General features: G+C 43.1%; 1 protein-coding gene across 5 annotated transcripts in view; it reads right to left on the bottom strand.

Moving 5' to 3' along the window:
- The window catches only part of gphnb (gephyrin b), a 69,211-nt gene that overhangs the window by 22,207 nt on the left and 20,445 nt on the right, over positions 1-26,559 (bottom strand). For 4 of the 5 annotated variants that reach the window (XM_029463006.1, XM_029463007.1, XM_029463008.1 and 1 more), the window contains exons 3-9: positions 24,595-24,652; positions 24,294-24,386; positions 20,274-20,368; positions 19,743-19,809; positions 14,705-14,977; positions 12,791-12,925; positions 341-382 (exon numbers count right to left, since the gene is read on the bottom strand). In XM_029463006.1, the coding sequence (XP_029318866.1) occupies positions 341-382; positions 12,791-12,925; positions 14,705-14,977; positions 19,743-19,809; positions 20,274-20,368; positions 24,294-24,386; positions 24,595-24,652 (763 nt within the window). The remainder of the gene's footprint in view (positions 1-340; positions 383-12,790; positions 12,926-14,704; positions 14,978-19,742; positions 19,810-20,273; positions 20,369-24,293; positions 24,387-24,594; positions 24,653-26,559) is intronic. The other variant, XM_029463011.1, reaches the window with a different exon arrangement.

The raw sequence follows: 26,559 nt of genomic DNA, 5'->3' as shown, positions 1-26,559 counted from the left end.
ACAAAAATTAGAAGAAAAACATAACAAGACCACATCCACACGAAAACAGAGAGGAGGAACGGAAAGGATTGTGGGTAGTGTGTTGAAAACCACAGAGAGACAGCAGGAGTGCAGCAGGTAGGACGGCTCCCACACACACACACACACACACACACACACACACACACACACACACACACACACACACACACACACGCACACACACACACACGGGAAAGGATATGAAGTTTAGGGGGTGAAGCAATCATTCCAGGCAGGAAGTGCGGTGGGAGAGGGAGGGAGTAGAAACCGATGCCATGATGACGGCCGTCACGATGCATTAGAACACATGCAGGAGTACCTCAGCAATGCTTAAGGTGGATGAACAGGAGGGGAGCCGCGCCTAGTGCCGCGAGAGAGAAAGAGAGAGAGAGGAGGGGAGAAGAGAAGAGGGTTAACACAGCCAAAGCCGGGCTGAGCAGGGGGACAGAGGCACACAGAGACTGACGGGTGGAGCAGACAGCGCCCTCTGTCTTTCAGGAGGACATCTGCGTGACAGCTCTCTGTGTGACTGTCTCGGATGGGCCAAGGCAGCCAAGGGCATGACGGACAGGACAGGACAGGACAGGACAGGACAGGACAGGACAGCAGGTAGGATTTGCATGTAGGTTCATATCCCATCAGAACAATAGGAGGACAGGTTTCACAGGAACCATCACACATTTTGAACACTGTGTCAATTCTTCATCTTGTCAAATGCAGCTTTAAGCGTGTCCGTTTATATTCACGAGTCCTGATAGCAAAATAGATTCCACAAGTCCTCTGTTTATACCTGAACATCAAAGCTTTTATTGCTCTGAGAAAACAGAGAATCAGAGAAGCTGAATGACTAGTTGCAACGCCACTATACTATCCCGCTCTTGTGTGTTGTACTCGTCCTGATCCAGAATATAAGTGCTCCTTTTAAACTCAAACGTCTGAGTCTTGAAGACATACGTACCATGTGTAACACTCTCTCTTGGTTTGCATAGAGTAAAACAATAAAATGTGTGCTTCAAGTCCCGATGTGATGTATTGACTATGTATTCATGTCTGTTTGCTTCAGAAGTGGCAACACACCACTGAATTCATCTGAAACATCACAGAAAACCTGCAGTTATCCATTAATGTACCACTATGTCAGGTCATACATTGACTGTAAAACTGATATTTTCCAATGGTTTTGAAGTTCCCACGAATCCAGATCAATTTGAACTGATACAGGATGCAAACCTCACTACGACATAGTACAACAGATAAGCCCTGCAATCAATGTAGGTGTCAATCATTGATCCAAAATGTCTCCAACTTAATATCCCCGCTTCCCCATCATGTCGCAACCAGAAATCACACGGGAAATAAAATGAGGCAGGAAAATGCAATGTAATTTATTTCTAGCACCCAAAAGTATCACCTATTACTGCTCTGCTGGGGTTAGCCATGATTGGAGCATTTTCATTCATGCTGTGGTAAGGCATTTCTAATAACAAGGCCTCCACCAAAAGGCACATGAAGACTTTTATTACCTACACTAATGAGGTTGGAAAGAGCTTATGCTTCTGCCTCTTGCATCTTTTTCATCAGATTTCCATAAATTTGGATGGACAATGGATGTGGATCTGCTTTATTTGTTGTCTATCTATAGCGCTATGTCGTTCATTTACTGGGTGGGAGAGACATTCATTATGTCCAAGACGGCGGCTGTTCAGCATTTCATTTACGTGCTATTTTGTCTAAATATCAAAAACACAACACAAACACGGCCATCTGCGTTGGCAGAGGTTTTTAACTGGTCCGAGAGCCTTCCAGCTCGGAAATTTCATTTCACTGGAATAACCATTTAAATATATCTCATCTATTCCCAAAACAAATGACAGGCATTGAAAGTCAAGCTCACTATGAGTTATTACTAAAGCCATTAGATTCCCGACATTTCCTCGTGAAACAGAAACATTCTAGATTATAATACGTTGCCTTTTTCAAAGTGGGGCTTTCAAGGAGTTGAGCATCCCATCCCTCCTAATTGAAATGCTGTAGATTCACAGTAGCTGCTCTCATCAAACTCACTGCTCAGATAATGGACACTGGCAGGAAACCACGAGAGGTTACAAATTGAAACTCAGGAGTGAACTACACAATGTCTCCTAAATACTGTAGCAGCAGCAGCAGCAGCAGCAGCTGTAGCAGCAGCAGCAGCAGCAGCAGCAGCAGCAGCAGCAGCAGCAGCAGCAGCGAGGTAGCACTCTGTTAAGAGAAAGCTCAATTCGCCATTGATCGAATGAAGCTATTTGTCTTCTCTGGTCTCACCACACACTAAGAAGGAGGATTGTTTTACGCTTGTGACATACATTACACGATTTCTGGATACTGCCATTAAAATTGCATGTTGAAGTACAAAGGCTATTTCTGAAAGTATCTTAAATTCTAAATTGTGCATCGTTTCTTTATCTTCGCTGCCTTGTTGTCTGTTGTCAGGAATGTGTGTCACGTTACTTCAACTCCACAGCACAACATTGAGATGGATCCCGAACACGGCTGCCCTCTCTCTATATTTGATACAGCAGTCGGGTGTCTGTCAGGAAAATCATTTTTAACTTGCCTGCTAACGTGCAATCGTTTGCTCTGTTGTACAGATTCAGTAAATGTGAATTCATACATGTTTAAGTGAACAGGCAGTGTTTAGTTAGCAGGCAAGTGTGCTGTTGGCTACATCTAATTTCCATGTCACTTTAATTCTGACGGAATGATTCATGTAGAATTCATATTGATATGGAAAACCTGCGCCAAAAGATGTTGTTTTGCTGGAGTTTGTATTTCCGTTTCTCTTGTTCTCTGCAACGGAGGTGACGGGTGCAAAGTTAGCATGAGTCGCAGTCAGACTGGCCACTGTTACCAAAATAAGATCAATGAGAAATAGACTAGAATTTTCCTTAAACTGGCACAATATTGCAGCACCCACTTATCTCAAGTAGTGTTGAGAAACAAAATAACAATGTACCACACTCCCGGTCATGAATATCTGTTATTAGATTACACATTCCTCAGATCCAAACTGAATCATAGATTCAGCTTGATCAGCGTAAACATCTTTTGAATGATATCACACACTCTGACTGTGCAGGATTCTGACAAGTTGCTGTCAAATTAAACTTGTGCCGTCGGTGCTCTAAGCTGATTTGAAGTTTTGTGCTTACGTTTTCAAAACAAGCAAGTTATTGAAAAAGAAAAAACTCGCTCTCCAATGGCTCCCGTCTGAATAAACAAAGGTGAGACGCTGGACAACCAAGCGACCGCAGCATCGTCCGGCCCCGATCATGCGTCACTGCCCTCCTATGGCCGTCTCCGTGTCTACATGAATTAGAAATTAATGAGCTATTGAGTGAGTTGCCAGCGTGGCAGAGAGTGAGAGCTAACACAGCTGATTTGACAGGCCCGTGTTAAGCTGCTCACCAGTTTCCCTGCCCGCTTCTCATCAGCAGCCCACATGCTCAGTGCAGCTGGTCAAACGGTCTCGTCCATTCCTCTTACTGCCTTCCATTTCCTGTCTGCCCCTCTCCGCTCTGTCTGTCTGACTGTGTGTCTCTCTCTTTCTGTCTCGCTGTTCAAAGCCCTCTTGTACTCTTTCTATTCTCTCTCCATCGCCCTCAGGGCAAACTCTCCGAGTCAGTGGGCGTGAGTAACTCGAGACAGTATAATATCCAATACAATGCATGCGAACTTCACACATACAGACGCACGTTTATAAGGCATGTGTGTGTGTGTGTGTACATGTCTAAACACTGATGTATAAGGTGATTGCATAAATATATATATCCTAATGAAAAAAATCCCAAATAGTTCACCCATGAACGAGCACACTGAACTCTGCTGAAGTGCGCCTTAAGCATTTTGACCCAAATGGTCTATGGGTGCTACGAGCCAAATAAAGCAAGGGAGGGGGCTGAATGTGTGTACATTAATCAGAGACAAAAGAGCACTTTCCTTCAGGCCGTAGCTACTTTCATCTGGTCTCTGTAACAATATATCACACATATTATAATACATCCCGCGTCCTATACAAGCCAGAGACCTCAGCCATCCCTCAGCACCTGACATCTAACAGGGTCGGATCGTTCTTCACAGCTACTTTCATGTCAAACTGCCTTTTTCATCCGGTTATTGAAAGCTGTTGTGTCTCTTGTTAACGGAGGGTATACGCTGCAGCCTGACATGCATGTTTATATTTCCCCCCCAGGGCACGTAAAGATCGGGCTAAGCAGATTTTCAAATAGAGGAAAAGAGTAGTGCACCGCAAAAAAGAAATCTCTTTATGAAGTCATTCTGTGTTCGAAGGCTTATTTTTCTCAAACCTGTCAGTGCAATAAGAATAATATACTTTGTCTCTAATGCCAGTCAGCTTGTTTTGTTTCATGTATTTTCTAAAATAACCTCTTTGAAGGAATGGTAAAACATTTAGGGAATTTGATTTCTTGTTGAAGATTGATATTATGTTTTTATGGTAGATGTGAAGCTACCGCCGGCACCAGATGGCTTAGTTTAGCATAAAGACACGACACAGGGGGAAACAGCTAGCCTGGCTCCGTCCAAAGGTAACACAATCTGCCTAAAAGCACCTCTGATGCTCACTAACAAACACAGTGTAACAATTACACCTTTTGGCTGATTCTTGTTGTCCAGAAAACCGGCAGAGACTCCAGGAAGTCACCGCGCTCAGGCGATAGCTGTGTCATTAAATCAAATGTTAATTAATGAGCTTTGGAGGAGCTGTTAGGTGTCATTTGTTACCGTTGGGAAAAGCTAAGCTAGCTGTTTCCCCCTGTTTCCAGTCTTTGTGCTAAGCTAAGCTAACCAGCTGCCGGCGATAACGTCATATTTACCGGACAGACATGAGAGTGGTATTAATCTTGAATATTCTCTTGGCAAAGAAAGTGAAAAATGTCAAACTATTCCTTTGTTATCCCGAATACAGTTGGCAAAATCCAAACATATGATACCTAATTTTGTTGGCCTGTCCTAAGATCATCTATATAAATCTTTTTATCAACAACTCTGTAGTGCAAACAGGAATAAAATGCACACTTTGGGAATCTTTGTGTAAAGCTGCACATTTATTGCTGTACCTGACATTTAGCTATCAGTAGAGTCTCCAAGGCTACATCAATATCCTGCTGCTGCTCCTTGTCAGCTGTTTAAAAGCCGTCGTGGATTTTGAAGGAGATGCTTCAACACTACTTTCTCCATTTTGCCCTCATTTCCATTACCAGTAGCGCTCCGGCTAAGCTGCTATGTTAGTGACCGGAGGGAAGCACATGCTAACTCCAGGGAAAAGGAATAACAGCTTCGGTATCAAGGGGTTCCTGATTCCTCTCTTGCATGAATTCTACTGTGAGGGTCTCTGGGTAAAAGCAGCTAAATGAAGAAGAGGAAATGAAGATGGAGTTGCTTCTGTTTCTGCGAAGGTGATTGCTTGACTTCAACACTGATGGAGTCCTGTGAGATTGCTACGCTTGCTTGTCATTCTTTTTAATGAATGTGTGATGTCCACCACCTTCCAACACCATGGCCACAATATCAGGCACACAAGCCCCTTCATCCTCCCTCCTCTTCCTCACCCTGCAGCCAGTGTCTGCTAGTCAACAGTCCCATCGCAGCATTACTCACCCTTCTACCCCCTAGACTCATTCGTGGCCTGACAGCGTATACCTCCTTCAGGCGTCAGCATCAGCACACACACATGCACAAATATGTATGCAAGAGCACAACTTATTTACAAAACACACTGTACACGCGATGCATCCACCCCCATTTCCACTCAGCTAATAAAAAAAGAAGAAGAAAAAATCCTTCACTTATTAAACAGGCACACAAATGACTTCTGCACAAGCACACAAACACACACTCAAAACCTGTAAACATTCTCTCAGATATGCAGCAGGAAAGACAGTACTTACCATCTTCTGCCTGGAGTCGGAACAGAATGAGCTCCCCGGCACAAGAACACACACACACACTCACACACTTTTACACACTCGCTAACTGGGAGAGGGTGAGCGAGAGAGAGAGAGAGAGAGAGAGAGAGAGATAAGAAGGCAAGGACGCACAAGAGAGTGAAAGAGCAGCAAGGAAATGCAACAGACAATAAGGAGGAGGAGAAAGAGGAGGAGGAGGAGGGTATATAGCTGTACATACGGTGCTGCACTAAATCATACACGCATGACTGAGGTCTGTGTGCGCGCATGTCTGTGTGGGTATGTGTGTGTGTGCGTTTCCCATGAGTGTTTCTGTTGAGGAAGATGACGGATGTGACTCTTTCTCGCCCCTTCTTAACCCTCACTTTCTCTTTCTCACATCTTCCCCTCCTCACTGCGCCTCTCTTTCTGGCGTTTTCATGCTGATTTGAGATGATTGAGTCCGGTCGGAGAGGCTGATATGAGGTGAGCCACAGGACTGTCCCTCGGGGTTGGACAGACGGCTACAGATAGACGAACAGACAGAGAGACAGACCGTGCAGCACAGGCCCAGCTAGCCTAACACGTTCCCTGTGTGTTGGTTTCGTTCAATTTCAATTAGATATGCATCTTTCCTTCCCCACCTCCCACTCTCTTCCCCTTGTCCTCTCTAACTCATTAGCTCTCTGTCCCTTTCTCTCTCTCCTTCACTCCCTCCCACTCTCTGTTCTTTTTCTCTCCCTTTCTTTCTCACACACTCCATCATAAATCCTCCACACCTCCAGCAGGCCAGGATACGAGGAGTCACTTTTATGAGCCTTACTGCACTGGAGGAGGACAATAATACATATCTAGTAGTACTGCTGCTTTGCTGGACACACACACACGCACGCACACACAAATGGTAACAGACACACAAGCAGTCAATACTGTCAGGTAAAACCAAACGCGAATGATTTCACTGGAACACAAAGGCATATAACAAGTCCTATCTATGGTTTCCACAGGGGAATAAACCTGTAAGGAATGATGACACAGGCTGTAAAACAGCGCCGGAGCATCACACTGCGCCTGGCCTCAATGTCCTCATCTGAACAGAACGACAAAACCATCCAGTCACACACTCTCTCAATGTAATAAGCGCACACACAAATACACTCCAGTGGCGTGGAAATAAAGAAAACAGTACAGTACAGACTCATGTCTCCTGCACTGTTCTGGGTTGCAGGAAGAGAAGCTGCCGTACAGGCTGCAGATCATTGATCCGTCACACTGCAGCCGGCTGATTTGACATTAGAACGGCGTACAGCCAAGGCATAAATCATTCATCTCCCTCTGTCTGATCACTTCCCTCTCAATGATCCTCTGCCACTACTCATTTGCAAGTGATGATTCTGTGTTTTGCTTACAGATCAAACTCGGTCCAAACAGCATGTGCAATTCACACACCATGACCATCGCATTTGTTTTGACTGCTGTGAAAATCCGGCACAGGACAGAAAATGCTTCAATAGCCAAGTTTGTACGTGTGACTGTGAGTATAGTGAATCTACAAACTAAGCAACTGTGTGATTGTATCCATAATACAACAAAAGAGATTAGTGCTGAAATGATTTGTCAAATAATCAATTAGATGATGATAAAGTCTAGAATTGTATCATGTTTTAATTGTTTGAGTCATGTATTAAGCTCTGAAACTGTGTTAAACACTTAAAAATATCACAATAAAGACTAAGCTATTTACATGTTTTGAATGTCCTACTATACATACTCAAAACCGTAGTATCAGCCTGGTACGCATGTAAAAATGAATATATGAGCGTGCCTGTTTGCACACATGTGTGCATGTTAACGCATTCTTGTTTTGGCGAGAGGCAGTGACCAGAATGGCAATACGATGTGTTGAAGGTCATGGAAGTGGCGTGTGCTGAATTGCACTACTGCACTGCCTCATTTCCCACAATCCAGTGAAGAAGGATGGGTTGATTTCCATAAACCTTGGCCTTGGCTCCAAAGCCATACATCAAGCCATTAATCAACAACAACAACAAAAAGAGCCACAGGACCGATGTAGAGTGAGGCAGTGTCCTCTAGGTGCACCGCCAGCACCAGAAAGAGTTTGTGCAAAGGCATCATGGGAGAGCATTGAATACTTTAATCAAAATAAATGCCAATATCAGTCAAGTTGATGGGATGTTTGGAACAGTATACAACACACAGAGCATAAACACGGGTAGCACCTGCAGATGCATCATGGTGAAAGCTCTGATGGAAAGGAGAGTGTGTGATGAAAGGGCAGCAGTCAGGCTTAAGAGGCATTATTATTGTTTTAGATAATTCACATAGAAAATTAGATTAAATTACATTTGTGTGGTGATTTATTATCAACTGACAAAAGGAAGGTATTCGATAAGTGCAACTATGTTAAAAAACATTTTATTTTTGTTGTAATTGCTTTTTTGGACTTGTGAGAGCCTTTTCACAACAGAACAATCAAATATTTGAATAATCAAACAGGTACAATCTGTCAACCTGTCAATTAATATTACAACGTTGATGCACAGATGTGTTGGTCAACCTGTTATTACCATATCTTTTTCCATTATGACTTTTGGAGATATGCGCATACCTGAACTCCTCCAAGAACAACATCCCTTAAAACCCTTAAAATGAACCCCTCATCACAGATTAGGGCGTTAGAGATGTCTTATAAAAAAAGTATTCAGTATTTCACAAGAAGAAAATGTGAGAACACAGGTTGACCAACATATCTGTGCATCAACGTTGTAATATTAATTTAAAGTGCAACCGCAAACGATGTTTTAAACTCGTAAGATAATCTTACATGTTCTAATATAGAGTACACCCATCTAAGGCAGTAGTATTTTTTGTGGTTGTGTCTCAAATGAGTGCACATAAAAATTCTAACCATCTCACACACACACACACACACACACACACACACACACACACACACACACACACACACACACACACACACACACACACACACACACACACACAAACACAGTCAACCATCCTCTGAGTCAAAGCCCCATCTCCCATATGCTTCATTAATCCAAACTCACCATTACATAACTGTACTAAATGCTCACAGGAGTGGAAGGGTACAACTACCCTCCCTGTATCTTATGCATGCGTGTGTGTGTGTGTGTGTGTGTTTGTGTGCACAAGTAAGAGACAGAAAGAAAATCTGGTTACATGAATGGTTGTAGAGCTGCTCAGTTTGTAATCCTTTTGTATCTGCTTGCATTTGTCGGCTGTGTGCGTGTGCGCTGCATATGAGAGTGAGACAGTCACACTCTCCCTTACAGATGATTTCTTGAGTTCAAATTGACTGTATGTGTATGTGTCGTGTGTGTAAGCAGATAGATAGGTTTGGACATCCGTTGTGAGTGTGCGCTCCTCTGTGATGTAGAGACACACTCAGGCGTTATGCTAGCAAAACCTATGAGAAACTACAGAGCTGCTGTGACAGCACACACACATGTTCACACGCAACATGTTCGCTTCTGCACGTACATCATCAAAGACTCACCCATGCACATTTAATTGCGTCACGTACCCTCCACCTGCCAAAAACACACACCTACACGCACACTTGACAAATGCTACGTGAGCTGTGTTGCTGATACGTGACCTGTGTGTGTCTTTATGCCTGTTTCTATCTGCCGTTTCCTTGCTCGTGCTTTTCTCTGTGAGCCGTGCTGCCGGTCCTGCTTGTATGGGAACCGCAGCAGCAGCTCTGGCGCTGACAAGATTAAGACCTACTCCATTCATACCATCCACTCTCAAAGCCACCACGCAGCGCTGCCAACAAGACCCAGCTAAGAAGCGAACACAGCCCACAGTGGCACATGAAATGCATCAGTGAACAGAGCCATTCTGGCTCCGGGGACATTGTGTACATACTGTCGGCAGCCGCTTGCAACATGGGATTTTCAAAGAACATATGGCTGCTTGTCGCTGGGAAACAGCCTGTGACAGAATCTAAACAAGCTAAAAAACTGTACCTAGAAAAGCCATTAGCTGTCTGTCACGTGTACAGATACACATGTCACAAACAAACGATGGCTAATGTAGTCGGCATGTGATCGTGACAGGCTAGCAATGCTCAAACTGATGGGACAGGACTACCTCACTGCATCAGTGGAGCCAGTAGCTGCACTGGGACAACAGCAGCAGAAATTAAGCTCCCCACTGACCAATTATTTACAGCTCCACACTCTGTCCTCTGTACTCTGCTGAGGTCAGCACCTTATTGCACAGTGCAGAGGAAAAGTCAAGGTCAACAACATAGGCAAGGTAGCTAGTGAGCACTGGGCAATTAGATTTTTTTTTTTACCAAAAGTGTAGTATCACATAGTTACGCTAACAAAAGACTTGAAAGTGTCCTCCTGCAGAGGCGGAGAATGCAAAGAAGCCTTATTTTCACATCACAGGTCACATTCGGCTGATGCTGTAATCTCATTGGTCACTCACTCAAACATCACTGGAAAAACAAGGTCAAAGATATAACTGAGAGAACGTTCAGTGCATGGTTAAAAAGATAAAGATCCAAGCGGCATGCTGCACCCAATGCTCAGCGTCATTGCTCTCTCCACCGAAAACAATGGTTGCAAAGCGCAAAACAATATTGCCACAGTTCAGTGCAAAGACAGGTCCAAGGTCATGCAACTGAAACGTGGAACACAATATTGTCAATAAGAAGAAAAAGCGTAATGTATAATGACATAATGTAACTCCAGTGCTCAAGGACTTTCAATGACACCTCAGCAGGTTCACAGAAGCGCTGGCTTGAACACGTTTCATCTCCTTACTTGCGGCTCAGTTCTCCACATATTGACCGATTGTTTTTAACTTATGGCTGAACTGCATATTTAAATATCTACATTTCAAACAGACCTTTAGAGAAGTGAGTTTCCGGGGTTAAGCCGGGTCTCGAGCGCTGTGTTTTGTGATTCGCCTATGCACCCGCCCTCTCTCCTCCACTAACATCCCAGCCCTCTGTTCCCATGGAAACCCCCTCATCTATTCCCATAGCACCTGCCTGCTGTCCGGGAGACACATGGAGATGAGGTGACAGATGAGGTGAGAGAGAGAGAGAGAGAGAGAGAGAGAGAGAGAGAGAGAGAGAGACAGAGAGAGAGAGTTGACGCCATTCTGCATTTTAAAGACCTGCAGGAGAGATTGGTGAAAACATAGAAGGATACTTGGACATTTCATATTACAATTTGTCGCTTTTTTCCATCAAGAATTGTGTCACTTAAACAGAAAACACCTTAGCACTCCTCGTTATAACCAACTGGCACCATGAGCCCCAAACTAACCTGAGAGCTGTCAACATGTGGTGCATATGGGCTACAAAATGAGCGCTAGGAGTGACAGCATGAACATTTTAGGAAGAAAAAAAGAAAAGAAACAAAATGTTAAAGTATCCCATTAGAGCCGGGACAGATAAAGCAGACTGAGGGTATATAGTTAAAATAATTGCAATGTGTTGAATTAAACCTGGGGAATAATTATGTAGGCATACGCATCCAAGCATGAGAACCACAACCTGCTGTCTCCATAAACACACACTCACACACACACACACAAACAACAGGGGTTTTACATATAAAACACATTGAAACGAACAAAGAACACTGTGCGAAGTTGAAACACTGAAAGAAAACACTGGTCAAGACTGTGTGTGCGTGTGTGTGTGTGTGTGTGTGTGTGCGTGATGTGTACAGCTACTGCAGGAATGTACTACAATAACTAGTGCATAACTAAGACATTAACAAATAAAAACACATTTCAAACCACGAAAAATGCAATAAAACTAAAGTTGAGAGAAACATGAAAAGCATTACAACCTTTTCCCCCCAAAACAACTGAAATGAAATGAAATAATGAATCACATTTAGAAATCTTTGTATTTTAAGTATAACAGTGATTCCACGAGAAACCATATATGTTTGTACACAAAATAGTAAACTGTAAACTGTATAGCTACAATAACCGTGGGCTGTGGAGGTAAACGCAGTTGAGCTGTGGGAGACAAACAGTAGGGCTGAGCAGACAGGAAAATAGGCTCGGGCAGGCTTTGTGTGTGTGTGTGTGTGTGTGTGTGTGTGTGTGTGTGTGTGTGTGTGTGTGTGTGTGTGTGTGTGTGTGTTGGAGGTGAATGTTCTCGCACTCCTATCCCGGTGAAAACCTGTTAAAGTTTTAGAGTGAGGACAAGCACTTTTCAAAGGGCAGGTTATGATTTAGGGTTTGGGTTTAAGGTTACATTTGAAATTAGGATCAGATTTAAGGGTTAGTTTGAGGATTAAATCTGCACATTACAACACAATAAAATGCATAGCTTTAAATGGCAGCAAGATTTAACTGAGTTTTAAGCACCAAAGTTAACTCTTCTCACAACAAAGCAGGGTATTCAGGGTAGTGAAACTTTGTGAAATGAATAGGGCTGCAACTCTTTTAGTGAACAAATTGGTTGTTTTGGAATTAGTTGACTAAGATTTCTTTAGTCATTTTTTTATGCTGAATGATTTACTTAAAATACACATCTCTTGTAAATAATAACACTATTTAAAATGGTGCTTTTGCATGATTCTTCTTGGAGAAACTGAGTTTTACAGTCGACTAAATCAACTAATCAATAAATTAGAACGAGTGTTAGTCGACTAACACTTTCTTTAGTCGAGGACAGCGCTAACGCTAACGTAAAGTCCTCAAAAGGATTTAAGTACGGCCGTGTATTTGTCTAAATTTATGCATGTTGCTGAGTTCTTTTTTACTGTACGTGTACTCACTTTGGGTGTGGGACAGGAAGCGGTCGAGAGGCGGGACGTGGCCTGGGCGCGTGGTGACTCCGAGGGCGTGGTACTGAGAGAGGCTGTGTCCCTGGGCAACACCTGCACACCCCGCGAGATGATGGAGTCTGGGATCTGAGATCACACACACACAAACGTACGCAGACACACGCGCATGTAAACACCGTGAACCCATGGGCAGCACGCATACACATTCTGATATACAAGACCCAGGATGACACACACACACACACACACATATATATATAGATATATATATATAGATATACATACACAAAAACCAGCCGAGTGTAGTCATAACATGTCAAACTTAAACGACCACGCCTACTCACAGGGTTGATGCAGATGAAAGACAAATGACCTCAACAATGTGAAATGATGATGACAAATAATGAGATATCGGGGGGCGGAGTCTTACCAACATCCTTCTGTGACTGGACAATGAAGTGGGATGCTACCCTGACAACAGAACCACAAAGCAGGGTCCAGGCTGCAGACAGGGCAGGTAGGATAGGATGATGGGTATGGAGAGATACTTGATGTTACATGTGACTGCACAGAGTAGACACACACTCTCACACACTCTCTCTCACACACACACACACACACACACACACACACACACACACACACTGATGTATGTAGAGACACACAGTCATGATAGATGATGTACAGACAAACTTATGTTAAGGAAGAGATTCACTCTTTTTCAACTCGAGGCGTCACAACCATGATCAATTTTCAATAACAGGAAGCTCACAGTGTAGAGATGTGTGTCTTACAAACGCATCAGCTAACTGAACTGTAATGTAATGTTCAATGTACTACTGATCATAACAACCAGAAAGCAGACTTTACATTGGGTTTCATAGATTGTGGTAAAGATGTAAGAGTGCAAATTCAAGCTGAATCCTGACACGTCCATTGTTGTCCTGGTGATTTAAGGGTTAGTTTGGGTCACTTAAGAAGTTGATGGAAATTAGTTTTGATCTCTGTGACATTTGGTGAAGAGGCGTAGGAGCAGGTCCAGCCTCCAGAAATAGAAATGTTTGACTTCCTGTTATTGAAACAAATATTCATCATAGATTTTGAAGGTGTAAATGATTGGACCAAATATAAGCCCAGCAGCAGCAGCAGCAGCAGCAGCAGCAGCAGCAGCAGCAGCAGCAGCAGCAGCAGCAGCAGCAGCAGCAGCAGAGACATTTGTATTCAGGTTTGGGTTGAAAAACAGTAAATCTACCATCTAAAAAGGTGCTAGTATTTTTCAACATCAATGTGTCCTGTTCAGAGTAATGTTGTGTACCTCTGTTAGCAGCCTGCATCAGCAGAAATTATGTTCACGTGCTGGGAAAAACTTTGAACTCCAAAGATTGAAGGCATATACATAGAAGTAGACTCTGTAATTCACACGTTTATACTTTAATTTTAGTGCTTTAAAACATCCAATGCTAAAATGTTAGTTGTTAAACATTAAAGAAAAATAATAAATTACATATTACTAAACCCTTTAGTGCTGGAGATGATATATTTCCTTTCTGATTCTATAGATCTGAACTACCGTACACTAATCAATAATACAATAATGTTTGTGTCCTCTATAATCTGCCATTCCAGACATGTGTCCATCTTTCTCGTCACATCTAAATCGTAAATCAAAATGTAGATGCGATACTGTACATGCTGTAAGTATTTCTTGTTATTTAAATAGAATCACTCCTTTTGTTCCCGACTTATTGATGTTAAAACGCTACGTACACCACCTTTGACACGTGCTCGCATGAATGACATGTGTGAACGTGTATAGATGAAATGTTTGAAATGAATGGAGTCAGATGAAAACTGCAGCAGCAAACCCTCCCCTCCCCTCTCCTCTCCTCTCCTGCGCTCTGGTACCTTGGCGGCGATGGATGCTGCGGTGATGGCGGAGGAGGAGCTGTCCTCGGTGGACGCCACACCGCTGTCCTTCTTCTCCTCATCCTCTTCCTCGCACTGCACGCCCTTGTCCTCCGTCTGGCAGCAGGGCGAATTGTTAGGTGGCGGCGACAGGGGTGGCGGTGGCGACGGCAAGTCCTCCAGCTCGTCCGCCGCCTCCTTAACCTTCACCACTGCGTCCCGCAGGAGGTCGATGGCGTGCGGCAGCGCTGGAAGGATGAACTGGAAGCATTCCTGGAAGGACATGGACAGCTGTCTTGAGTCCGTATTCAAATAATGGCAACAGCATCCAGCATAAACGCCACAATCTATATTTAGCACAATGTGTATTTTCACATACCTTATTCCATCAGTACAGCAACACTCACTACTCTGTCTTGTGTTTCTGATAAAAACAATATTCTTTTCTCTCACTAATTAATTTAAATCTCTCCTACTTTGACATTTCTTTCTATGGACGCAACACTTCCTGCAGTTGTTTCACATTAAAAGCACAACCCCTTTTCAAGTACACCGTGCTTTATTCGCTAATGTTCTCAGTGACCTTGACTTCATCAGTACATCGGGGATAGCTGAAAATGTTTTTTTGGTACTAGAGAGAGAAGTTGTGCTACGTCTTTTCATTTTGATGGACTTGCACTGAAACTGCAACTCCCTGAGTGCACATTCTCAAAGTTAGATAGTGTCACAAGGATGCTAAAAAATAATAACAGCAGAGTAGAACCGACGAACCAGAAATAATCAGAGACTACAAAAAAAGAGTCTTCAGTTCAATAGGAAACAGTAAGAGATGGGGAAATGTAGAGTATCCTGAATTTACCCAGGCAACAAGTCAGCATGAAGGGAAACATCTCACAAAAAGATGATCAATTCATCTTAAATACGGGGAAATTAGAAATAAAGGCTCGTCTCTAAACTACAGTAAGTCTGTTTCAAATACAAAAAACTGTTTTTAAGATATTTGAGAATTTGCAGGACAACACTATAACCAGGAATACTGCCATCTACTCTTGTAACCAAACGAGTGTGTGATCCTGTTTGAGGCGGTCGAGTCAAAAGCAGAGATTTCCTCCTTAACCTCAGCAGATCGCAGCGCCTCCTTCTGGCCACATTCATACTAGCTTGTGCTCGTTTCCCTCCTCCCCTCCAGCTCTGTTTCCCCTCTCCGGTGTCTCTCTGTGTGTCAGTGTGCCTGTGGGCTCCTCGGCTATGCTAAATGCTCCATTCTCCTCGCTCCCAAGACAAGAGCTAATCTGTGAAATTATTTATCTTCCTGTGTATTTTAAGCAGTGAGAAGATACATTATTAATCGCACCCCACACTTTACAGTATCTACGCTGGCTGCAAAACTGGCTTTCGGAGCAACCTCTCCACTTCACATCCCATTTCATGTGTGCATATCACAGGCTGGATTAAATATGACCACGTTAACCTTGATTTGACTGAGTGTAAAAAATCCCATAGATCCACACTAGGATGCATGCATGACTGGAAATGCATCTTCCACCACTGTGCGTGAAACAAATACAAAAAAAAAAAAGGAAAGCAGAAGGATTCCTCCGACTGGGAGATGAAAGAGAGTGAATAGTAATGAAAGTAGTTGACCACGAGCCCGCCAGCCCTGCTGTGTGGCCGCAAGCTGACCTGATCCCAAACCCCACAGCACACTGTGGACTGTTTATGCCTCTTTCTGGTGTGTTTGAAGCCCACATCTGAGCGCTTTTTTTTGGAAGATGTGGAAAGACGGGCCGAGGCTGAAGTGGGGAAGGATTGGACAAAAGAAGGAGTGAGGACGATGTCAAGAGCCTGAGACATTCCTCCTTTCCCGTTTTGTGCTTTCATTGCGTGCCGGGAATCTTTTTCTTTTCTTTTTTTGTTTTTTTCTAGGTAAGTCAGGTTGTTTTTTTCCCCCCTCTCCTCTTATTCTGTTTTGTCCTGGAGGAGAGTAACTGTCAAGAACACTAAAGAGCAGAATCCCTGGATATACTGCCAGCGGATGAGAAACACAAACTAGAGAGAAGGATGGAGGAAGATGGGAAGGCAGTGCTGTTCTGAGAGGGGGGCTGCAGGAGATGACGAGAGAGGATGACAGAGAGAGAGAGAGAGAGAGAGAGAGAGAGGGAGGGAGGATGATATCTCAAGAGATTAAGAGAGACAGAGTTGGAGAGAGACAGAGATGCAGTGAGAGAGCAAAGAAAGTGAGTGAGACAGACATAAACAGGGACAGTAGAGAATAAAAGACAATAAATTAAGAGATAAATGGCCAGTATATTCAACACTTCTCCAGCACAACAAGGGGACATGCTTCAATTTCTAGACCACTAAAGTGGCAAGAAACCAGAACTAAAAAGAGAAGAAGTCAGGGCCTCGGAGCCCTTAGATGTTAGGCCTTTTATCTCTTGTCTTCTCAAAGGAAACCTTTCAGTGAAGTGAAGTGAAGTCTATTTCTATTTAGTACTCTGAATCTGAATCCTGTTGTTGCGGCTGACACAGAGGGTAAGTACCTGACAAACAGTCCACAGAGTTTGAAAAATCTTTTTTTCAAACTATATTGTTTTCCCGCGTCTCGGTAGTAAATGTTCCACGGCCTGGTGATGGTCTGCAGCCCAGTGGTTGGGAACCACTCACTGAAATGATCCCAATAACAATAGAAACGGCTTTGTAGTCTTTTTTAAAGAGCATTTTGAACGGGTAGAGATGGGCTTTGGGGGCCAGAGATACACTGAACTGTATTAAAACAAGAATACAATACAAGGTGTACATGCAACGCAGTGATAACACCTCACAGGGTGAATGTGCAATCAGTTCTTTTAGTTCCAAACTATATGTGTCCCGTTAGACAGAAATGTCATCACAGTGGGGATACATGTCTTCCACACAGGTAAACATCATCACTGCGGGGGGAAGCATCGTCGCCAGAAGTTGAAAGGTTTGGTGATGAAAAGATTGCTACAGGTAACAAAGGCATCAGTGCAAGTAATATGTCATAAGCAAAAGGAGGAAACATCGTTGTTGCAGGAAGGAAACACCACGCGGCAGCATGAAAAGAAACGTCACAGAAAAGCATGAGAAGTACTTCTGTGTCTTTCATCAAAGGACTACAACACTAATATTATGTTTTATTTAGCTAACATTGTAATTGAATATCTATTATATTAAATTACACTTTGACCAATATAGTTTTTTTGAAGGTTGGCTGCAATATTTTTGCCATGAAGCCAAATTTAAAGTTTAACGTTAAAGTGAGTTGCATTATGGGAAATGTAGGATCCAGTATTTACAGAGCTTGCCAAGGAATACTAAAACTTTCCATTCAAAGTAAAAGAAATGCAAAAAACAGGACATGTGTTTAATGCCAAAAGCACACAAAGCTGTGATTCACTATCTGATCAGATTATAATATAGATATCCAGTGTATTTTATCTGCAGTGTAAATGCAGCCAAAGAGACAAATGAGCTAAAAGAACTCTGACATAACGCCCTTCTTCTAGCTGGCTCAGCTGGACTTCGGCGTTATCTTTATGACAGGAGATCATCGTAATAAATGCCTGCAATGGGAGGTTTGTGCCGTTAACTTTAACTGGGGGTTGATGAGGGAGACACTAATATGGCAGCAGATGGGGGAGAGGTGGCGTAATTGATTAAAAGAAATACTAAAATCGATCAGGAGAAGCGGGCGCGTAACGAGACAGAGACAGATGTGCAGGTCAGCGCGGCAGAGAGAGGGAGACAGATGGAGGGGGGACACAGAGACAGTGGTGGGTGGACACACACACACACACACACACACACACACACACACACACACACACACACACACACACACACACACACACACACACACCCACGCATGCACTCTGCATCTATACCTTTGTACAGATAGAAACACATCAAAACACAGAGACGTACAAACGTGCCACACAACACTAAGAACTCACACACACAGATCTATGCTGTACACACAGACGTCATCAATTAATCCTTCAAATGAATGCACACACACATTCAGATCCTTATATATATATATATATATATATATATTCATACACACACACTGTACACATGCCGCTCACACATACACACATAGACAATGACTGCATGTGGATTCATTTAGAACGATGTGCAGGTCAGGAAGTTGACCTTCATGTCATGTAACTAGCACAATGCTAAGCTAATGCTGTCCATACAAACCTAGTGTCAGCACTGAGGACAGAGTCGATATGTATACCTCAGTTTTTTGCTTATATAATTTGTTGTGATAAAAGTATTTTGTAACAAGAGGTCAAACTGACATTCAGCAGTTTTACAGAGCACACTGTTAAAGATAAATGTATGATCTGTCACTTTTTGTCCTCATTTATGACTGTAGGCTCAAAGAGGTGATTCACAATCTTTAATAATAGTAAGGGGCCGGGAGGGGGCCGCACGGGATCAACATCTGCTTCAGCACAAAAGGCATTTCTGTTGCACTCCACATTTTGGTCTTTCTTGGCAGCTCAACATTGACATCCACAGAAAAGATTGGTTTCATTTTGAACCTGAGCATCTGCAGAATACTTCCACACCCGATGTGTTACCATCCGCTAAAGTTAAGCACCATATGAGATTAATAAATCCACGTTTTTGTTACTCTTGTCGCCATCTTGCCTGTAAGTGAGCCTGGAGAGTGGGAGAGGGAGACACACCTGGCAGGGACCTGCACTCTACTGAGTGCACTTATCTAGTTTGGATCTGAAATCATCCCAGTAACCAAAAAGGTTTCGTGTTCACTTCCTATACGGACTGCATTTGGCACTTATCCAACGCTCCTAACAACCTGCCTCTCATTCACTCACCCATGACCTCACCATCAGCTGTTTAGCATCTCGCTCAAGGACACTTTGATGTGTCCATGTTACAGATGTGTCAGCAGGTGCATTTGTTTCTCTCTATCTGTAGCTACACCTAACCCCCCCTGGAGAAAGGTGATGTTGTTCCATCTCTGCGCAGTGTTTCCTACCTGGGAGCCTTTCTTGCTTCCTGGTAAGTTAATGATGAGCGTCTTCCCTCGGATACCACAAACAGGTCTGTAAACGCATAAACACGGGGGAAAGTTTAAAAAAAAAAAAACACAGAGGAAGAAATTGCGACTAATATGCTTGAATATGGTGATGTATGCCTCAGCCTCCACCCTAAAGCCTCCATGCAGTGTCTCACAGCGAGCTGCACTTTATCACAGGTGATACATTAACTCGCTCGGCGTTTTGTCTAACATGGGAAGGCGGGATGGTCCGGAAGGAAGTCACACTCTACGTTATTTATCTATACTGCAAGGCTCTACTGCAATAACTGCCAGTAGTAGCACGGTAATTAAAATGTCAGGTTACAGGTTACATTTCACTTTAAGCATGTTGTGTACATTGCGTCTTTTGTCTACGCTTAAACCGCATATGTTTAATATGGAAAATAACTCTCAATGACGCTGCCGGATTATGTAAAGGATTAAATACATGAATATGCTTTGTGTCGCATGTGAGAGTGCGTGTCTGACCTGGAAAGCATGCCTAGTGGTGTTACGTTGAGGGATCCCATCAGCATCGCCAGAGACATCCCCGGAGCCTCGCGCTCTATCACCTCCTTAGTGGCCTACAGAGAAGAGAGATGAAGAGTCATTAGTGTGATCATAGTCTAACTAAGCATGTGTCCATCTTAAGTATTTATTAAACCATCTACTCGATTGCCCTTCAAGTTAAGGTTAGTTTCAGGCATTTGAATATATGTAAATATTGCGATCACCGTAGTGCTGTTCAACAGAGGTGAGGATGTAATCAAATTGAAATTACAGCTTGGGTTCATATAAAGAGATGGATGTTGATAGTTAATGGACAGAACTAATATGACAAAATGACCACATCCTTCCTAAAGTTACGGGGACTTTAATCTGCCACATGTTACCTGTGGTGTAACTCAGTCTAATGGAGCTACTTGTCCGTCCCTAGGACTTAAGTTAACACACTCTGGTTCACTTGCACAAATGCAATTAAATAAACTTTGCACTACGCTTTGGATAAAAGGGAACGGTAGAGTGTTATTACCACACTTCATCTGGCCCAGTCACTCAGAAGATATTACAAAATATGGAGTAGATGGGAGAAAATGAAAAAGTTGAATAGGGTGTCTGGGATTTCAGAGAGCAACGTTTGGTTTTAGTTTAGGTTTTGAAGTCTTTCTAATTTAAAAATAACTATTTAAACACTTTAATGGAAGAAAAAAAAAAGGTGTTATAACTATACAGGAATAATAAGACTAATGCCTCATTAAAATGTTAGTAGGGAAAGAGGTGAAGCGGTAAAACAGTCAGACAGAAGAGCGGGAAATACTGATAATCGTCCCACACATTTAAAACAACCTCCTGAATGCATATCTTGATTTAAAACATCTGCCCTTCAAATAGGGATTTACAATCCCTCAAGCACAACCCATCTCTCAATTGTCTGAAAGCGGAAAAATCCTTATCTGACCTGCCTCCTCCCCATCTACATTTCCCATTAGCAATCAAGATTATCAAATCTATGCAGGAATATGTCTTTTCAGTCCGTGCACTTAAACAGTTTAATTCACAGGAATACATGTGGATTCCAGGGGTTCTGGTTTGGGCCAATTTCAGCATCTTTGCAGGGACGTGTGCAACAAATGCATTTGTTTGTGTGCGAGTGCGTATACATCTGTGGGGACTGCAGTTGGTGCGGCACGTCTTCACAGATAGATGGCGGAGAAGATAGTGCCTTCTCCTCCAGCTGTGTGTGTGTGTGTTGGGTGCCCTTGAGTTTGAGTGACACTTCAAAAGCACCATTAGCGAGGGAGAGGGGAGAGAAAAGACTTCAAAGAGATGAGGAGCCACTGATGAGCATCGTGGGCTTGGACTCAGGAGAGGAGAGAGATGGGAGGGGAGGGCAGAGAGATGAGGAGAAGGGGAAGAGTGTGGGAGGGACAGAGGTGGGGTGAGAGAGAAGCAAGAAGGGAAGGAGGGAGAGAGAGAGAGGGAGGGAGGGAGGGAGGGAGGGGTGAGGCTGGATTTATACCTCATCATACAAAGTCACGGATTGGGAGAAGAGGGAGATGGGTTCGTTCGAGTCAATTGGCCTGCATTTGGACGTGTAAAAGATGTACATGTATGTTTTTCTAATTAAAAAGTGTCTTAATTATATGTGAGGGTAAGGGAAGGGGGAACACTTTGAGAGTATGTGATGAACTATGACAAAATATGATCATAAAAAGGCCTCCTCTGGTTGAGTGCAGTACTCAAATTAAGATTGAAAATGTTTTTTGTCCTCTGCAAGCATGCTACACCCTGTGGGAAATGCTTTTATCCAGGTGTGTCATTCAATACCAGCGATCTGACTTCAATGCATGTATTTCTTTTAGGAACAATTTCACCAGAAGTCAATGCACGCGCCTGAGGATCTGTTGGATGGCAACTAACAGGAAGAGATCAAGCTCCGACACGTTGTTGTGGTGCAGGTGCAGCTTTAATATCTAACCATAACAATTGAAATCTTTACTCAAATGTGTAAAAAGAAAAACACCAAAATATCAGCTGCAAACAAACAGAAAAACATATGGCTGGTAAATGAGTCTCAAGATGAAAGCAAACCAGCATGATCACAAACAATTTTGAGAGAATATGAGATGTGTGGTAGGAATAACTACACTATTAGTTCATACAAGTAGTCGTCACTTCAGCAATTTAGCAGGAGAACAAACCGTTAAGATGTCAATTAAAAGGAAACTCAGATACATTTGAGCTGCTAATGTCCCTGCGAAGAGAGTGAAACAGACAACATCACCTCCTCTGAAAACAATGTATCCCTGCTGGTTTGTGTGTGAGGATATCCCAGCGGACAAATGAAGAAAGCACATTGCATTGTGTATAAAATATGATTAAAAAAACCTGTTTCTTTCTGGGAAATTCCAAGTTGTAGAATTTCTCAATATTAAATTGACCAAGAAAAATCAGTCCTGACTGGTAATGCATATACGGACGTAGGTCACATAAGGACCGTTGGTTTGTTCATGGATGCAATGTGAAGTACAGCAACATGGAGTACTTAGTGCACTAGCAAGTAACATACTTCAGAGAGTATACAAAAGGCTCTTTGATTAGAGTAAAGACAAGTAATCTGTGACTTCTGTCCTGCTTCCAGCTCAAACACAAAACAGTCACATGTGTTGTGTAAAGCCTTCAGACACACAGAGACAGACGGAGAGATATCGTTGTCTCCAGCGTGCGGGGTTGAATCAGATAGCAGGTATTATCAGTGACTACAGTGTGTATGTGTCTTCCCCCTTCCAGGAAGGTTGCTGTCTACCATGATTGATGAGGACCAATGATACTGCTGAGAACCACTGCTCATCTCCTGCCAAATTGCTTGTGTGTGTGTGTGTGTGTGAGTGTGTGTGAGTGAGGTTGTTTGAGTACATCGAACGGACGTATAGCAGTGTGATATAAAGTCATGTGGTTAGAAGTGTGTGTGTGACAAGAGAAAGTGTCAATTCTTGCATGTAAACACAGTAGTAAACTGAGCATGCATAAGTGTGTGTGTGTGTATGAAAGTCTTCCTCTGTATCAGATATCAAGAGGAAAGACAACAACATTAAACCTGCAATGACAATTTATATGTTTCACGTAACTTTAAAATAAAATACTTTATGTTAATGTTTCTCGAGTTTCCGCTATTAGTGACCTGGTGGGGGTAGAAACAATAAATACAGCATGCTTCTTAGAATATTATACAACACATTGGGTGATTGCAGTTTGACTATTTAATCAATTGGGTAAGATAGAACAGTGTACACAACCTTTATAATCTGGGGGCTGAAATCTAATACAGTTAGTTAATCTGATCCCAAGTATAAAAACTCATTTGGTGAACCGTTTGGAAACTTGTCAATGCAATAAAGAGATGCGACATTGTGTGTAGACCTCCTCTCCCGTACTTTATTTATTATACTATCATAGTGCCACCTGCCACCAATTATCTCTGAATTGCTTGCTACATGATCCCATATCTTTTTCATAAAAAAGTGAATCAATAAGGATCTAACTTCTTGCCTCTTTATTTCCCATGTGACCGTGGGGCTAATTACACTCTGTGTTAATCAGTGCTGCAACACATGTGTGTAATCAGCAAAAACAGGCGGAGGTTCTGTGAATGAAGCACAGGCAGCTACAGGAGACCTTTCTACGCCTTTCCCCACTGAGACACATATCAGCTATCATCATACTTCTATTGCAGTTGTGTTAAATGACTTCCCTCCCCTTGACCTGCGACTAAAGCTGTGTCCATATTTCACCGCAAACTGTCCTCGTTGATTCTTATGTAACATGTTCCAGCTACGGCAACACCAGAGTATGTCAAGATGTATTCTGTAATTCTCATTTCCAGTCAGATTCTTTTTTTTAATTCAGCAAATTAAAACAAACAAACCATCAAAACAAAAGGCCGGAAAATAGATCCCTATGAATTGAATTGTGATCGGTACACTCCAGTGGAAACACATTTAAACCCACCTCTGGTGTGACGTCTCTCGGGGCGAAGCCTGTGCCTCCGGTGGTTAGGATAAGGTTAAGTTCCTTTTCATCGCACCAATCCACCAGAGTCTCCTGTTCACACACACACACACACACACACACACACACACACACACACACACACACACACACACACACACACACACACACACACACACACACACACACACACACACACACACACACACACACACACACACACACACACACGATTCATTCTAGTTAAGAAAAACATCCTTTTGGATTAAAATACAGAAAGACAGATTGATAGATTTCATACCTTGATTTCGTCTATCTCATCTGGCACTATCTTGTAGGCTGTGATCATACCCCCCAACCTAAGAAAAGGGATAAAGCCATTAGATTATTAACATATTAGATTCCAGACAAGATACTTAATGATGTCTGCAAGAAATTCCTCCTCTTGCTACCTTTATATAGGTAAGGTGAACAAGGTCAGCTAAGGAAGTGTGGAGCTTCAATCAGTGTTTGTCTTTGAAGGTTGGAGTTGAAGGAAAGCCTCTCTTCTGTCTATATGCGGCGTCCTGCTGCCACACGTGGGGGATCCATGTGGATCAGCAGGTTAAGCAGCACACCTGGGATATGATATTGTGGGCTCACCTTTACATTTCTCAGAGTAATAAAGCAGGAAATACCCCTTTACAAAAGATCCATAAACTCGTAAATGTGCCGTTTGTCAGACTGAAACGATGTCTGTTCTTCAATTCGTAGTTTGGCAGCAAACAAGACTTTCAAAGTAACCGTACGTCTGTCATTTAAGGCAATGCAGCCCTGTGAAAACACTGATGGAGAGAAAAGAGAACAGATGACAGAGATTTAGAAGATGCGGGAATAGCATGAGAGAAATGAAGACAGTAGAGTGAGACAGGAAAGAGCGAGAGGCATAGGGATAGAACAGCAAGTAAGGAGGAGAGAGAGAATGCCCTTGAACATCCCCTCCTGAAAGGATTTTCCACAGGACGGCCCACTGAAGAGGGAGCTTTGACAAGGACAGAGCTGCTGCTGCTGCTGAACAGCAATCCATGGCGACCTCCTGTGGCCAAACCGGGTATGACTCCCCAAAAAAGAACAACCCCAGGCTCAAGGTGAAGGCTCTGCACAGACACCCCTTATGTAACCCTTTTCCTTTTTTTTTTTTAAAGGAGCGCTATTTTTGGGAGCCTACTGCATCATGTTTCCCCTCCGCGTCAGCCACTTAAACGCCATGATACCCTCCCTCAGACAAATACCCATGAACATTAAAGCATCCGCTATTCTTTCTGCCTTTCAGATGCTCTTATCCACACGGAAACTCTCGCTCTTCACACACTGAGTTACAAAGAAGAAAATGCTGCACCCTGGAAACATCACTCCCCCCCCCCCCCCCCCCCCTCTCCAAATCCATCGGCTCTGCTCGGTTTTCAAACTGTGCAGCGGAGCAGCAAGAGAGACACGCTAAGCAAGACAACACCAAAATACTGCAGCAAGCATGCATGGAGACGAAGCATGAAACTCAGAGGGAAGCTGTCTGCTTCTGACAAAGAAGTCAGAAAGGATCATTTAAGAAGTTCTTTTTCATGAAACACTGCACATGCAGGGCTACGTGGCGCTTCCACTAACTTGTGCACCCACACACTACACACACACACACACACACACACACACAGAGACACACACCCCTGCTGACATTCCTGTGATGGCACAAGTGATTTACTTCTCTTGATATGCTCTGGAGGGAGGGAGGGAGGGATTTGGCAACTCTGTATGTGTCTGCGTGTGTGTGTGATTGTGTTCATGCATGTGCATTGGTCCATTTATGTGTTTGTGTGTGTGTGTGTGTGTGTGTGTGTGTGTGTGTGTGTGTGTGTGTGTGTGTTACACCTCGGGAGAGTAAAGGAGCTGTCAGGACAAATCACCTCTCTCCCTCTCCTGGGGTTTTTATGCCTCTCTGTTTCAGCCCAAATGAAAATATGCTCAACACAAATAACTAGGGTTCCTTCCCACCGTTTCCTAGGCAACCCCTCCTGCCTGAAGCCTCTGGTTGCTGTGTTGTTCATCGTGAGTGTGTGAGAGTTTGTGTGTGCCGGTGAAAGTCAGTTTTCTGTTTTGTTTTTGTCACTATCGGGGATGCCATTTCTGTGTGAAGGCAGCAATATGCTGTTGACTGGACATTTTTTTTAGTGTGTTGCATGATCATGAAATATCTCTGAGGTGTGATGTTTGTTCCTGTATGTGTGTGTGTGTG

The sequence above is a fragment of the Cottoperca gobio genome, chromosome 24, assembly GCF_900634415.1.
Source record: "Cottoperca gobio chromosome 24, fCotGob3.1, whole genome shotgun sequence".
In the NCBI taxonomy this organism is placed as follows: Eukaryota; Metazoa; Chordata; class Actinopteri; order Perciformes; family Bovichtidae; genus Cottoperca; species Cottoperca gobio.
Note: the sequence above shows the minus strand (reverse complement) of the source record. Positions and strands in the feature narration are given on the sequence as shown.